Source organism: Brachionichthys hirsutus, chromosome 7 (genome assembly GCF_040956055.1).
Source record: "Brachionichthys hirsutus isolate HB-005 chromosome 7, CSIRO-AGI_Bhir_v1, whole genome shotgun sequence".
NCBI classification, from domain to species: Eukaryota; Metazoa; Chordata; class Actinopteri; order Lophiiformes; family Brachionichthyidae; genus Brachionichthys; species Brachionichthys hirsutus.
In genome coordinates, this window is record NC_090903.1 from 13,532,764 (window position 1) to 13,548,104 (window position 15,341).

The window sequence follows — 15,341 nt, forward strand, 5'->3', positions numbered from 1 at the left end:
CTTTTTCTTGGACCAGAAAGGGAAGGGTACTTTTGGTCAGTCAATACACCATTAAAATTGTCAACCGGTTTGATCCAAAACATCACAAAACCATTTTTAACGCCATAAAGTAAAGTAAATATAATAAATATTTTAATTTGGGGGGGGGGGTTAGGGCGCCCCCTACATGCCCGGAGGTTATTAGCACGGGATATCTCTACTACTATTAAAATAATCTCCATCAACGATAGCAGAAAATGACGACTGTGCATGTTTGCGAATGCTAAGATGCAATGAGTATATCCTGTTACTGTTCTATTCTTACTGTCTGAACTTGAATTCTGCTTAATGTAGCCTGGCACGAGAAAATGATCGCATCACCCCGTAGCTTCACTATTAACATGTCTGTGTGTGAGAGCTAATGAGCCAGAAGCTTTTATTCAGTGATAAAGTGTAATTTATGCCTGATCTGAGTCTGTGTGGGCGTGGTGTTCTGTCTCCACAGATTCGTCCTGGTGTTTGGATGTCTGGTTCTCTCTGTGTTTTCCACCATCCCCGCTCACCAGGAAATTTCCACGCACTGCCTCCTCATCCTGGTTAGCGCGCACACACACACACACACACACACAGATAAGGACGATGTTGCATGGTTAAATTAGCAGTACGCCGTTGGTTAAGCAGTCAGCATGTTTTGAAGTAATGCTAGTAAAAGTACGTGCTTATTTCAGTTTAGCTGGTTTATATATCATCCTGTATTGCAGTAGTTCAAGGTAATATAAATACCTTGACTCTCTTGTACGAGTTATTTGTAGCATTTAAAGTTTTAAGAGTGTTGGGGTTTTTTTGCACGTGTGCGTCCTGCAGGAGTTTGTGATGATTGTCGTCTTTGGTCTGGAGTACATCATCAGGATATGGAGTGCTGGCTGCTGCTGCCGCTACCGAGGCTGGCAGGGTCGCCTGCGGTTCGCCAGGAAGCCCTTCTGTGTCATAGGTAGGTCTGTGTGCGTCTCTTTAATGAGAACGCCGCTTAATCCCCTCATTCCTCGCTCTGCCGCGATGACGCAACCTCGTCCCGGTCATGTACAGTTACTGGTCTCTGAAAACACTCCCGTTTATTCAGGTTACTCCACCGCAGGGAAAGTCATCCAATGGGAAACAAAATGAAAACCGAGGCACGCAGCCTTCGTTAATGTTGACGGGCAGTCCCTGTTGTTAGCACTGTTGAGCCTGTGACCTTTAATTTCGACTCTTCTACTCCCCAGACATCATCGTACTCATCGCCTCGGTTGCTGTGGTTTCAGCCGGTAGCCAGGGCAACATATTCGCCACCTCTGCCCTGCGTAGCCTTCGCTTCCTTCAGATCCTGCGCATGGTGCGCATGGACCGCAGGGGCGGGACCTGGAAGCTGCTGGGATCTGTAGTTTATGCACATAGTAAGGTGGGACTTCTTCTGAGCGTTCGTCTCTCTTTGTCTTTTTTCTCAGGTATTTAAAAGCAGGCAATTCTGTTTGCTTTCTGCCCTCCAGCCGGTTGCTATAGCGACGGCTATAAGAAGGACGCAGCACAAATGATTTACATCTGCGTGTGTGTGTGTGTGTTGCAGGAGCTGGTGACCGCCTGGTACATCGGGTTCTTAGTGCTGATCTTCTCCTCCTTCTTGGTCTACCAGGTGGAAAAAGAAATTAACAAGGATTTCGCCACCTACGCCGACGCCCTGTGGTGGGGCACGGTGAGCGCGAAAGTGTTTGATGCTGCTCTGGCACTGACCAGGAACGATTTCTGTCCACGTGAATGCCTTCGAGGTCACGCATGGAAAGGTCACAAAGAAAAAGCGGCGAGCAGCTCGGTTGGTATTTGTAGTTGTAACCCCAACCCTCTGGCCGCGCAGATCACCCTTACGACCATCGGTTATGGTGACAAGACCCCGGAGACGTGGACAGGACGGTTACTCTCAGCTGGTTTCGCTCTGCTGGGGATCTCCTTCTTCGCCCTGCCAGCGGTGAGTCAAACGCACGCCAGCGCTCGTCTGTCTGTCTGTTTGTCCTTTAGCAACATAACTCAAACCGTTACGGACGGATCTTGGTGAAATTTACAGGAAACGTCGGGAATGTTACCAGGAACAGATTTTGAATGGATTTTGGTGATGATCCAGAAGAGATCCTGGATTCTGGAACACTTTGAGGTTTTCGTTAACATTGCAGTCAATGGAACTTCAAAATGTGTTCCTAAATATCTCGGTTGATTATATTGACTATTGTTTATAGAATTGGGCACAAACATGTAGGATGGGGACCTCTATCTTACAGCCGAATTTAATCCGGATTGGATCCGGATTACAAATATTATCGCGATTCTTCAAATAATGGGGGTAAACTTGTGTGTCGGCCTATTGTGCGTTTAATATTAAAGATAGAGATTTCCAACAACCGAGGGCTTTTCTAATTCTGTCTTCTTTCTATATTCTACCCGCTTAGACCTCCGTCATCATGCGTGTGTGTGCGTGTCCGCTTTGCAGGGCATCCTCGGCTCGGGTTTCGCCTTGAAAGTGCAGGAGCAGCATCGCCAGAAGCACTTTGAAAAGAGGAGGAACCCCGCCGCCAGCCTCATTCAGGTAGACGCACACCTTCGTACGCATCAACCCACAGACCGGGCGCCAACGCACGTTTCTGCATTGAAAATAGTTCTTCCTCTCATTTCCTGTGCCCATTTTTCACACACACATGCTCATCGTGTCTGAATGAAAGCAGCTGTTTCTATTTTGTCCCTTTGGGTGCTTTCATCATCTCTCCGTCCTTCCACCGCTGTGAAGGGGTTTCATTCGCTATTGTGAGCGTATGAGACAGAGATTGTGTGTCAGTGTGTATCTGTGTGTGTGTGTGTGTGTGCGCGCTTTGTCCCCTTATCAGGGAGTGTAGCTGCTGGTGATGAGCATTGTGTGACGCTGTCGCCGCTCAGGTCCAACGGTGACTCACACAGCTGCAGGGCTTTTAAGTCATTTCCAGCGCGGTCATCCTCCAAAATGTCGTTTATTGGAATAGAGACGTTTTTAGACGGCCGTCTAAAAACACCAAATCAACGCTAATAACAATGGAAAAGGTTTTTAATTGCTATATACACACACACACACAATGATAACTGCTATACAGTATTACTGTAATGTAAAATGTGGTTTATTATGAGTTTTAACGAGGAGGGAGGGAGACGAAGTAGGACGGTACGTACCGGTAGGTACTTTGTACTGTAATTGTACCTTACATAAACTTAGACAAAAAATCTGGAAGCGTGCGCTCAGATTTGTACTCGCAACTCAAAGCAAAGTATCTCAAAAGAAGGGTTGAAACTCGGGGGGGACACACCTGCAACAACAATGCTAATAAAGTTGGGACATTTTGTAAAGTGCAGGACAAAGGCGAGCTGTTTGACGGTGTTGACATGCAAGGACAGGATCATCTTTACGGTTGTCTGTCTGCCTGTCTGTCTGTCTGCCTGTCTGTCTGTCTGTCTGTCTGTCCGAACATTATCCTCAACAGGTGGAAGGAAAGTTGGAAGCAGTTTCCATTTTCTTTTTTTTTTTTAACACCTTGCTGTTGCTATTCCGACTCTCTTCACTCCCCGACTCACGCTGCTCTCCCTGCTCACACACCACTGCGTGTTGTGTGTTTGTGTGTGTGTGTGTGTGTGTGTGTGTTTGTGCATGAAGGGCGGGGCCTTACCACTGACATCAAGCCTCGCCAGCCGACCCGAAAGCGCTTTAGAGTAGCACAGCAACCGGCCGGCGTTGAAGTCGGGTGTTAACGTCCTCCCGTGCCTCTGTGAGGAATCGAGCCAATCAACGCCCTCTCAGGTGTCGGGTGTCGTTGTTGTTGTTTGTCGTTGGTAGCCGACATCCCTTCGAGGAGCGTTAGGGGAAACGTCTTTGTGCTAATTGATCACTTGATCAGCCGCTTCCTCCACGCTGACGACCTCCTGCACCCCCTCAATCGTCCTGTGTGCTTCCTCACGTGTTCACCCTTTTCCTCACCACATTTGTGTCACTACCCTTCTGTGTTGTGGTGTGTGTGTGTGTGCGTGCGTGCGTGCGTGTATCCTGTCCTCCTCTGCCCCCCTCCCCCCACTCAGGCGGCTTGGCGTCTGTACTCCACCGACGGCGCTCATCCCTACCTCCGATCCACCTGGCACCACTACCAAAGCGCACTCCCCTCCTTCAGGCATGTATCCTGACCACCATCACCCCCCCCCCCCACACACCCTTAGTCTGCCCCCCCCCCCCCCCCTCCCCCCCACAAACTCATTGCTTCAACATCACCCCGAAAACTAATCCGCTTCGACTCTTTTCCCCTCCTCACCTTCCTTCTCTCACCCCCCTCCCTACTCAAATGCCCCCCCCCCCCCTAACCGAAGCCTCTTAATTGTTCATTTATTTTATTTATCCTGTCGACTCTGCACGTAGTGTGTCTGGCGTAGTTATGCTGCTGATGAGAACTCGGTTTCCATTGCTACCTGGAAGCCTCATTTGAAGGCGTTGCATACCTGCAGTCCCGCCAAGTAGGTAACAACTTACAGACTCACAAACATGGCCGCTGCTGCGCAGCCCCTCCCATCATCTCCCCCTCATCCTCGCCTGGCGCCTGCTCGTTTCCATCTCCGCAAGCTTCAACGCTGTTTAGATTGACTCACTGTTTGCTGTTCTTCCATAATCGCACCTGCTTTAACTTGTTCTCCTTTCCCAGTCTGGGACGGCTAGCTTAGCATGCATGACGTTTAAACGCCTTGCTGAATGGCTCATGTGCGATCAAACCAACATACGAGTTCCTTGTTAACGAGCGAGCGCAGACCTCCGCCAAGCAGCTCAGTCCCGCTATGTTGTGAGTTACAACAAAAACGTATTGTCCTGCATTTATGGCAGATTCTTCTGGATCTATATATCCACAAAATTCCATAAACATCGGTCAATAATCAACTGAGTTATTGTTGAACAAATTTTGAAGCTGCATTTTACCGTTCTGAGTGCGTAACACACACATCATTCTGAGTGCGTAACACACACATCGTTCTGAGTGCGTAACACACACATTATTCTGAGTGCGTAACACACACATTATTCTGAGTGCGTAACACACACATTATTCTGAGTACGTAACACACACATTGTTCTGAGTGCGTAACACACACATTGTTCTGAGTGCGTAACACACACATTATTCTGAGTGCGTAACACACACATTATTCTGAGTGCGTAACACACACATTATTCTGAGTGCGTAACACACACATTATTCTGAGTGCGTAACACACACATTATTCTGAAACACACACATTATTCTGAGTACGTAACACACACATTGTTCTGAGTGCGTAACACACACATTGTTCTGAGTGCGTAACACACACATTATTCTGAGTGCGTAACACACACATTATTCTGAGTGCGTAACACACACATTATTCTGAGTGCGTAACACACACATTATTCTGAAACACACACATTATTCTGAGTGCGTAACACACACATCGTTCTGAGTGCGTAACACACACATCGTTCTGAGTGCGTAACACACACATTATTCTGAGTACGTAACACACACATTATTCTGAGTGCGTAACACACACATTATTCTGAGTGCGTAACACACACATTATTCTGAGTACGTAACACACACATTATTCTGAGTGCGTAACACACACATTATTCTGAGTGCGTAACACACACATTATTCTGAAACACACACATTATTCTGAGTGCGTAACACACACATCGTTCTGAGTGCGTAACACACACATTATTCTGAGTGCGTAACACACACATTATTCTGAGTGCGTAACACACACATTATTCTGAAACACACACATTATTCTGAGTGCGTAACACACACATCGTTCTGAGTGCGTAACACACACATCGTTCTGAGTGCGTAACACACACATTATTCTGAGTACGTAACACACACATTATTCTGAGTGCGTAACACACACATTATTCTGAAACACACATCGTTCTGAGTGCGTAACACACCCATCGTTCTGAGTGCGTAACACACACATTATTCTGAGTGCGTAACACACACATTATTCTGAGTACGTAACACACCCATCGTTCTGAGTGCGTAACACACACATTATTCTGAGTGCGTAACACACACATTATTCTGAGTACGTAACACACACATTATTCTGAGTGCGTAACACACACATTATTCTGAAACACACATCGTTCTGAGTGCGTAACACACCCATCGTTCTGAGTGCGTAACACACACATTATTCTGAGTACGTAACACACCCATCGTTCTGAGTGCGTAACCCTCGCTGTGCATGGCTCTACTGCATGTGCTTTGAAATAACTGACCCCAGAGTCTCGTTGGCCCGATTCCTCCCGTATCCAGAAGTTTTAAACGTCTGTCCAGGATTCTCTTTGATCTGCAGGAGAACTGACGTCTCTCCCTTTGTGTCCTCCTCTTCATCCCCACTCGCCACTGAAGAAAAGAGCAAGGAGAGACGGCCTACAGGTTCGTACGGCGCTCACGCCTTCACTCATCGTCCCGTGTGATCTCCATAAAAGGACCTCTGTGAATGGATTTGCTCCTTCATGAATTGATCGGGGGGGGGGGGGGGGGGGGTTTACACCTTAAACACATTCAATAAAAGGAGGATTAGTGTGTGCTGTAACAAGCTCTGATAAAAGGAACCCGGCGGCGGAAAGTAGCCATTCTACGTAAAGCGCTACGTAAAGATGCTAAGCGCTACGTAAAGATGCACTTCATAGCCCCCGTCTCATTTTTCTAGCCTTTCTCTCTCCGTCTTTTATTCTCTCTTCTTCTCCCTTCGCTACCGTCGTCCTCTTTACACTTGATGACGGCTTCTCTGCCTTTGTTCAGCGTGTGTCCATGCGTGTGTGTGTGTGTGTGCGCACACACGCACACACACACGCCTTCAAGACAGGAGTCTGTACCATGTCTGTACCATGACGCAGTTTTTCCATTGGGATGGTATTTATATAACTCATCAAACACAAGTCTAGGAGAGACAGAGCGATGTTGAAACGGGGGGGGGGAGATTCTGAGAGAGGAGAAGTGAGTTTAATTGTGCTAGTATATTTTTTACAGTGCAGCGCTGCTTTTGAAACATTTGGGTGCCTCATGTTGAGCCAGCAGTTTCTAAGGCCTTTAAACTTAAGACAGCCACACACACGCACACACACACAGACACACACACCGAGACACACAATAAAGAATACGTTTATTCTCTAAGTCAAAGCAAACATGCTTATTCTACTGAAACAAAACAACATTTAATTAGGTTGGGTTCCTCCTCCTTACGGCCCGTGCGTAATTAGGCTTTCCTTTCTTAGAAACATTTCTCGCCGCCAGTCCAACCTTTACTTGTGAAATCATAATTGTTAAAGTGTTTTTACGGCAGCGCTTCTCCTCTGTCGGTTCCTCTCCGCCGAGGGAACGCGCGGCCCTCCGTCTTACTGCCGGTTTTACACGCCGTCGGCTGCTTGGCGGCGGTAGGTGTCGCGGTAAATTGGCTGTGGCTTTCGTTTAAGCAGTCTTGTAAACACCAGGAGCTGTAAACGCACCACTACAGGACACCATGCTGCGCTTAAGTGTGTTGGCACCGAGAGGAGCGTGTGTGTGTGTGTGTGTGTGTATGTGTGCAGTTTAATTCAAGCCCTGAGATGTGGTGTAAAGTTTTAGTAATATTTAGTGTTCTTTCTAAATATTTCCAATCATTCAAGGCTTTTTTTTTTTTACCTTGGGTTGCTTTGTTTGCCTGTTAGCACGATAACTCTAAAGGTTCTGGACGGATCTCGATGAAATATTCAGGAAATGTTGGCAATCTTTTCAAGATTAAATTTTGGTGATGATTCGCAAAAGAAAAAATATTAAATTCTACCCTTGAAAACTCAATTTACGGATTTAAAAATCAGCTAAAAATACACATCTACTCTGATTCACTTTTACTTTTCATGGTTGGTGTTTAAAGATAGCAAGAACAGTTTAGAACCTTTCGATGATGATCCGGATCACCATGTGGACGGTGTAAATACAGTTAGGAGCAGAACGAGCTGCTTGGCGGAGGTCTGTGCTCTGTGCTTTAGTAGCTCGAACCTAAAAATCACACACGTTTAGTTTTATGTCAGCCAGAGTCATTTCCTGTTCATTTATACGTTAGAATCAGAACGTTGGCTCACCTCACGTCTCAGATAAAGGTGGACGTCCCTTCCGCTGCGTCCCTGGTGACTACGTTCCAACACTGCGCTGAAACCCGTCCTCTGTTCCTCCTCCGTTATTCATTTGCATCAGAGATGACGGCAGATCATTTCTCCTCTCCATCATTTCTTTTTTCATTTCCTTCCTCCTTTATCTCTTTCCCCTACATCCTCTCCTCCGTCCTTCTGTTTCAGTGAGAGTCAAAGCAAAGGGCGGCTCTTCAGGAGGTACAAATATAGGCGGTACCTGCGGCACTACCCAGCATGCTCTCTGCTCTGCCCTTCGCCCGGTGGCCTTTTGGGAATGAGCGACTAATAGCATGGAGCAAAGCAGTGGAATTTTTTTTACCTCCTTCTTGCCATCGTCATCCTTCAGCAACTTCGTCGGACGCCTGTCGAATGCAAGCAAGACTTTGTTACCGTGATTTAAAAAATAAAAACAGGAAGCCCTTAAGATCAAATTTAAAAAGCACGATGTAGCATTTTCTTGTACTCGGCAAATTGCATTTAATTTGGACTTTCTAATTGAAAAGTCCGAAGAAAAGTCCTGTTCTGTGTTCTCTGTAAGTCCCAAGGATCCCAGCAGCCCCTTAATCGATCATTTAGAATCAATGTGTACCTTCCGGCCAAACCTAAAGTGTTCCTGTAGAAAAGTCCGGCCACATGAGTCGTTTCTTCATTCATGTTCTACCATAAATATTGATTAGTTCCACAATCCTGGCCCTGGAAGCTATTTATTTCTATTGATTTCCTGCTTAAGCATATTTCATTGTTATTCTTTTTAGCCTCTTGAAGTTTGCCTCATCAGCGAAACGTAAAAATTGACCCGTGAAGGAAAGAAATTCAACTTAAAAAGAGCTTTTTCATGAGGCTGGACTCAGTTTTATTGTAAATTAGCTCGACAACAAAACCCACTTTGTTACTGTAAGAATTTGATTCTCGAGCTGTTTCTCGTTTGACTGCACGCCTCATGCATTGCTGCTTCATTCCCTTATCTGACCACGGCATCATAAGACCTGTCCGACCCACCGGACGAAGAAAGAATCCGGTTGTTGAAGTGTTGGTGGAATCTGCACATGACGCCTCACACAGAAAGCCAGTGTGCTGCTTACCAGTGGCGTTCAGACGAATGTGTGGTCATGCGCCGTCCTGATAATTAGTCTCGAACACGTTCAGGAAGTCAGAGCGATCAATAGAAGATGAATCAGGGGGCGTTTGAGGTCCATTATGGAACACCTAACGCAGCCTAAAAAGTCTCCAATCAATATGAAGGATTTCTATTCTGTCCGTCCCAACGCTCGATCGCTGCAGCAAGTTCCAATCGATCCCTCCACCTTTAAATAACGCCGTAGAGCAATCCATGCCCTCGTGTTTGTTTATTGGAGCTAAAGTCATGTGGGAGCATCTTCATTTATGCTGAGGGTTGACTCTGGACCTGCGAAGAAACATCTGCCGACATCATCTCTCTTTTTGGTGTTACCTTTCCTTCCTTCCTTCCTTCCTTTCCATCGCCCACGCAGTCAGAAGTTGAGTTTCAAGGAGCGGGTCAGGATGGCGAGCCCTCGCGGTCAGAGCATGAAGAATCGGCAGATGTCCATCAACGACCGCCAACGCTCCTCGCCCGGCAACGAGGTGGTGGGCGCCCCCGAGATGATGGGCGGGAGCCCGGCAAAGGTGCAGAAGAGCTGGAGCTTCAACGACAGGACCCGGTTCAGGCCCTCGCTGAGGTTAAAGAGTCAGACTCGCACCGCCGTCCCAGATGGTGAGCTGAGAAATGAATCCATCCCTCCCAAAGTCAAGAATCCTCTTCCTGTTTTTTGTTCTGTTTCTCCTCTTTCACCCCTAAAAGCTCAGACAGAGTCCGCTTGAGTCCCGGTGGTCATGCTAAGAGTCACCGAGGAGGCTTTTTAGCGTGAAGCGATTTTGAACGGAGCTACGTTCATTAACACGAACACTGTCGGGTCTCTTTCAGTGGACTCAGGCGTGACCACGGAGGAGCCGCTTGATGACAGAGGCTGCCATTGTGACATCACGGTGGAGGATCTGTCGGCCCCTCTCAAGGCCGTCATCAGAGCCGTCAGGTGAGCCCTCGCTTCGCATTCAAACAAAAAACGTCTTTGAGTGGCCGAAATCCTGGAAATGTTCGAGGACTTTCGGAGCGGAGTGTTAAAACACGGCGATCCGTGTACTAATATCGATAATATTGCTTTAGTGTTTCCTCCCTTTGATGTTATATCCCGTTTTCAAGTTTTCCAAGTTGCCCTGCTGTTTGTGCCACCGGGGTTCCCGTGCGTCCTGCTGGCCCCCCTGCTGAGTGCAGCGCGCCCGCTCGAATCGATAATGGGAATTGTTTGCAAAAAATGATTCCGAGGAATTTCATCACTGCATGGGAAGCGGTTCTCAACAAGAACCCGCTTTCGATTCCCATCCAATGATCGAGGGAGACACTTTGTGTCGAGAATATGAAATAGAACTGACTTATGTCCACGGACTCTGCCAAGGCCGAGCTGGCTGCACTCATTATTGGCTGATTGCTGATGGGCGGGTGAGATCTGAGCTCTGGCCGTTCGTTCTGTTTTCCAGGAGCTGTTTCTGATCTCTGCTTATTGATCGGAGCGTGTGTGTGAAAATACACCCCGGGCTGTCAGAAGAGAGATGTCTCTCAGGTGTACCGTAGGTTAAAGCGGCTCCTCATCGATCCCACCGCAGCCGTATCCGTCTCCTGGGAGAGGGCGGGATTCATAATACAACACGGCCGCACGGCGCCGGCATTCCTTCGCTCGTTTCTAAATGTAACTCTGGAAGTGGAAAACATACATTCCCACAAGGCTTCGCAGCATGTTTGTTTTATTTTTAATCTCGTTTTTCTTTGGAGGGTTTATCTTTATCGATGAGCGCTGCACCCTGTGTGTGTGTGTGTGTGTGTGTGTGTGTTTCAGCTGACCATTCTCTCCCTTACAATGGCACCGGCACCCTGGGAGTGAATGTTTATCCAACAGGCGCCAACTGATTCTCTCACTCTGCTGCTTCTTATCATATTTTTAATTGTAAAAAAAAAAAAGAGGACGACATTTTTAACATTCAGCAAGCGTCAAAATCTCTGCAGGTCAGTCAGAGTTCAGTCGTGATTTTACTCTTTCATGTTTGGAATAAAGAGATAGGCATTAATGGAATACTTTTATTCGCCTGCATAGTCATTGATAAAATAATTAACGCGGGTACAGAGACAAAAGAAAACATACATTTATAAATCGCCTTTTCTATTTGTTCCTATGCTATAAATGTTTCACTCATGAATAATTTACCTGTGCTGCTATCTTCAGGATGAGTTTAGATCAAAGTGAAGCCACTGAATTCTGCCCACTTTGAATTCTTTGCAGCTTTTAATCATCGATCTTTACGGAGTTGATGCAAATCAAATCATATGAGGATGTTTCTTGCCCCCACAATGTCTCCCCTCGCTGGATCCCCACCTCCACCACCCGATCCCCAGCCGGCCTGCCTCTCCTGCCCACCCAGCAGGGATCCCTCCGTGGGCGGCCAGAGCTCGGGGCTTTCCCAGGGTGTCGGGTTGAGGGTTTGACAGCCCTTCCCCTGTCTGGGCTGTTGGTACAGAGGGTCCTGTGTCCGTGTTGTTTCCGTTTAGAAAGGGAGACGAATGGACGCCTGGTGCTCAGATCCATTTACCTGTATCAATATTATTCACTCAGCGGCCATTCAGCTCGCCAAATACAAGGAGATCGAAAGTTACACTCGAGTTTCACCGCTAATCCTTTTTGGTTGTTGTGGATTTGGCGCGGAAACAAAAGGAGCTCCGGATTCCCATTCCCATCCCACTCCCGGAGGAATTTGATTGATTGATTTATTTATTTTATCTCACTCCAAAAGAAGGTGAACAAATCAATGGATTGTAATTTGGTTTTAAAGTTGCTGCTTCCATCTAGTGGCGATTTGTGGTAATTACAGTATTATTATCATTTTGATCACCTTTTCTTTTCTTGTCTCACCTGTCTGCTCTAAGTCTTTTCACATCCACTAATTGCTGTGCTGGCAGCACGGTGGCACAGTGGTAAGTGCAGTTGCCTCACAGCAAGGCGGTCACGGGTTTGAATCCGACTTGGGGCTCATCAATGAGCAGTTTCTACATTCTTCCCGGGTTCTCTCCGGGTTCTCCGGTTTCCTTCCACCACCAAAAGCATGCAGCATAGGTGAAATTGTGAGTGTGTGAATTATTGTCTGTCTGTGTCGTGGCCCTGCGATGAACTGGTAGCTGCTCCAGGGTGCACTGGTTGTTCATTGCTCATGCAAAAAATGATCTTATTCTTCTTATCTTGTCTTATTAAAACCAGCCACTGTCTTTGCTCCAGATTGAATCACCACCTGAACGTCATGTGAAAACAAAAGGTTCATGTCGTGTGTGTGTGTGTGTATGTGTGTTCGTAGGATCATGAAGTTCCACGTGGCAAAAAAGAAGTTTAAGGAGACGCTGCGCCCGTACGATGTGAAGGATGTCATCGAGCAATACTCTGCAGGACACCTGGACATGCTCTGCCGCATCAAAAGCCTCCAGACGAGGTCAGTGCACACACAACTTGCCCGAATGTGAAAGGTGATCGTTGATATCTGTGATTTATTTAGGAGCTCGTATTCTTTACCAAGGACTTGCATTGTTGGACCAAGACAAGAGATCCAGTTTACCGCCACCTCACCTCCGACGTGTGTCCATGTCTCTCTCTCCCAGACTAGACACTGTAGTGGGGCCCCCTCCGAGGACATTCAACAAGACCTTGTCCTCTCCCTCCCTGCATTTCTGTTACAGCCAGGCACGGAGGAAACGGTCCACGCCGGGGTTAGACTGATCCGCTTCCCAAATGACAGCCGACTCGTGGATGGGATGGTCAAACCCGCATTCACATTTGTGTTGTTTGATCTGGTCTTTATTCTTGAGAAGGTTATTGTGAAGCATAAAGCCTGTGAAGGATAAAATAATAATAATAATACAGTGGAACCTAATCAAGCGATTCTTAGGGAGACGCGGCGTCTCCACGTCGAGGAGGGAAGCAGCCATTCCCTCTCTGCCGGGTGTTTTACTAACCTCGACCCTAACACCCCCTGCTGCTTTAGATTCGCTGCCTGGCTTTTAAATGGAGACCGGGAGTTCTGCTTAAATAACAACATCAGTGTTTTTTAGCGTGTTAACACTGGTGTGTGTGTGTGTGTTTGTGTGTGTCTGTGTGTAACAGAGTGGATCAAATTCTGGGGAAAGGCCAGATTCCTGTGGATAAGAGAATCCGAGACAAACTGAACCCAGATGGAGAAGCTCTGGAGGGCGTGAGCATGCTGGGACGAGTGTGTAAGGTGGAGAGACAGGTGAGTGTCTTCAGTACAAAAGCTGCATCACCGTTACTCTTTGGAAATGTGTTTGCGTTAACTGTGAAGTCAAAGATGGATTCGGCCTGTCGCTTACTACCATCACTCTTTTTCTTCTCTCTCGGTCTCCAGGTGACTTCCATTGAATCGAAGTTGGACTCCTTGTTGGACGTTTACCGCCAAGTGCTGCAGAAAGGCTCCTCGGCACTCACCCTCTCCTCCCTGCCCCTGTTCGAGCTGGACAACCACCAGCATCGCAACCTGGACTACCAGAGCTCCATCATGAGCAGGGAACTCCCCTCTCCCCATGAGGAGGGGGATCCAATCGGAGGTGGGGGAAATAACAGCGGCGCCAACCCAAGAGGCCTGCGCCTCATCCTGGCACCGGCAGATGATGATGGCCCCCCAGACTCGGCACCTCCATCCTACCCGCCGTCCACAGCCTCGCTCTCCCCGTCCCCCCTGCTGCCTCCCGATAGCCCCTACCCAACCAAAAGAGCAGACTTCCCCGACTTGCCGCCTCCAACCACCGCAACTGGAGGTTTTACCCTCCAGCTGCCCCCCATGTTGCACCCCTCCCACCACCGTTACCCTGCCGACCAAGTTAGCGATGACATGACAGACGGCGTGCCGGTAAATGACGGAGGCCTGGGCACATATGTCGTTGATGGCGAGCAGGAAGCGGGCAGTCGGGCAGGCGCTGCCCGAGAAAGGGCGCAGCTGCGACAGACGGCGAGCTTGAAACCCGAAGGGGTCTGGAGGAGGCACATGAGCCTGGAAGTCGACCCCCTGCTGCTCCTCTCGTCCAGCCACGACGAGATGTCTTCAGACTGGGGAGGAAATATTGGGAAATCCTTCTCAGCGCACAATCTCAGCCAGCCTTTGATCGACCGAAGCCCTGATCTGAGCAGCAGCAGTGAACGTGGCAACGCCCACGGTGTCCTTAGCAACTGGGACAGAGCAGAACTGTTCATCAGTGGCTGCGAAGTAGAGCCGGGGGAAGAACATTTCAATTTCCTATCCCAGGAAACAGCCGATGAGCTTTTACAGAATGTGGAGGGCACTCAATCTCACCCCAGGGGCGCCTCGGCGTTTCTTAATCGGTCCCCACACATACAGCTGACATAACTCCACACACACACACACACACACACACACACACACACACGCTTGCGTACTATATTTACACACCATTGTTGAAGAAGCCACTTTACATTCTTTTTACAGGACTCTGTACAGATTATTTTGCAAATGTCCGATGCCTTAAATATTGACAATGTTAAAATTCCGTGTAGCATAATTATGTCCACTTTTATGCAGACTTTATTATGTTATTGTCTCATTTTTACAAGGTGGTATGAAATTGTTACCAGTGATGGTGAAATCAGCGGTATAAATATTTATGAAAGTGGACATAATTACGTCAGACGAAACAAACGGTACACAAATACACAGACGTGTCCTTTTAAGAGGAATCACTTAAATCTTTATCCAAAGAACTCATGAATGTTACATTTCAGTAACTTTACACAAAAATCCGTATCCAAGAGGGTAAAATGTTTGTTGTTGGCATTGAATACTGAGAAAAATGAAGGAATATTAACTGTGAGAAGACGCCATGCCGACTTGACGTTAGGGCATAAAGGCAAATCCAATCATTTGGTTGAGGACAAAAAAGAGTTATTCACCCCACATCAAAGACCCTCCTTTGGGTTCATCGCAGGAATCGAACTTTTCAGGATACAAATAAAATATATTCCGTCGACAAATGAGTAAAAAC

At 47.4% G+C, this 15,341-nt stretch overlaps 1 protein-coding gene across 1 annotated transcript in view; it reads left to right on the forward strand.

Annotated features, from left to right (window-relative positions):
• Positions 1-14,689, forward strand: part of LOC137895456 (potassium voltage-gated channel subfamily KQT member 5-like) — a 40,419-nt gene extending 25,730 nt beyond the window's left edge. The window contains exons 2-14 of the mRNA XM_068740923.1: positions 485-575; positions 844-970; positions 1,242-1,417; positions 1,583-1,708; positions 1,868-1,978; positions 2,495-2,590; positions 4,430-4,524; positions 6,459-6,485; positions 9,712-9,953; positions 10,164-10,272; positions 12,635-12,766; positions 13,435-13,561; positions 13,694-14,689. Of these exons, the coding sequence (XP_068597024.1) occupies positions 485-575; positions 844-970; positions 1,242-1,417; positions 1,583-1,708; positions 1,868-1,978; positions 2,495-2,590; positions 4,430-4,524; positions 6,459-6,485; positions 9,712-9,953; positions 10,164-10,272; positions 12,635-12,766; positions 13,435-13,561; positions 13,694-14,689 (2,455 nt within the window). The remainder of the gene's footprint in view (positions 1-484; positions 576-843; positions 971-1,241; positions 1,418-1,582; positions 1,709-1,867; positions 1,979-2,494; positions 2,591-4,429; positions 4,525-6,458; positions 6,486-9,711; positions 9,954-10,163; positions 10,273-12,634; positions 12,767-13,434; positions 13,562-13,693) is intronic.
• Positions 14,690-15,341: the final 652 nt, after the last annotated feature.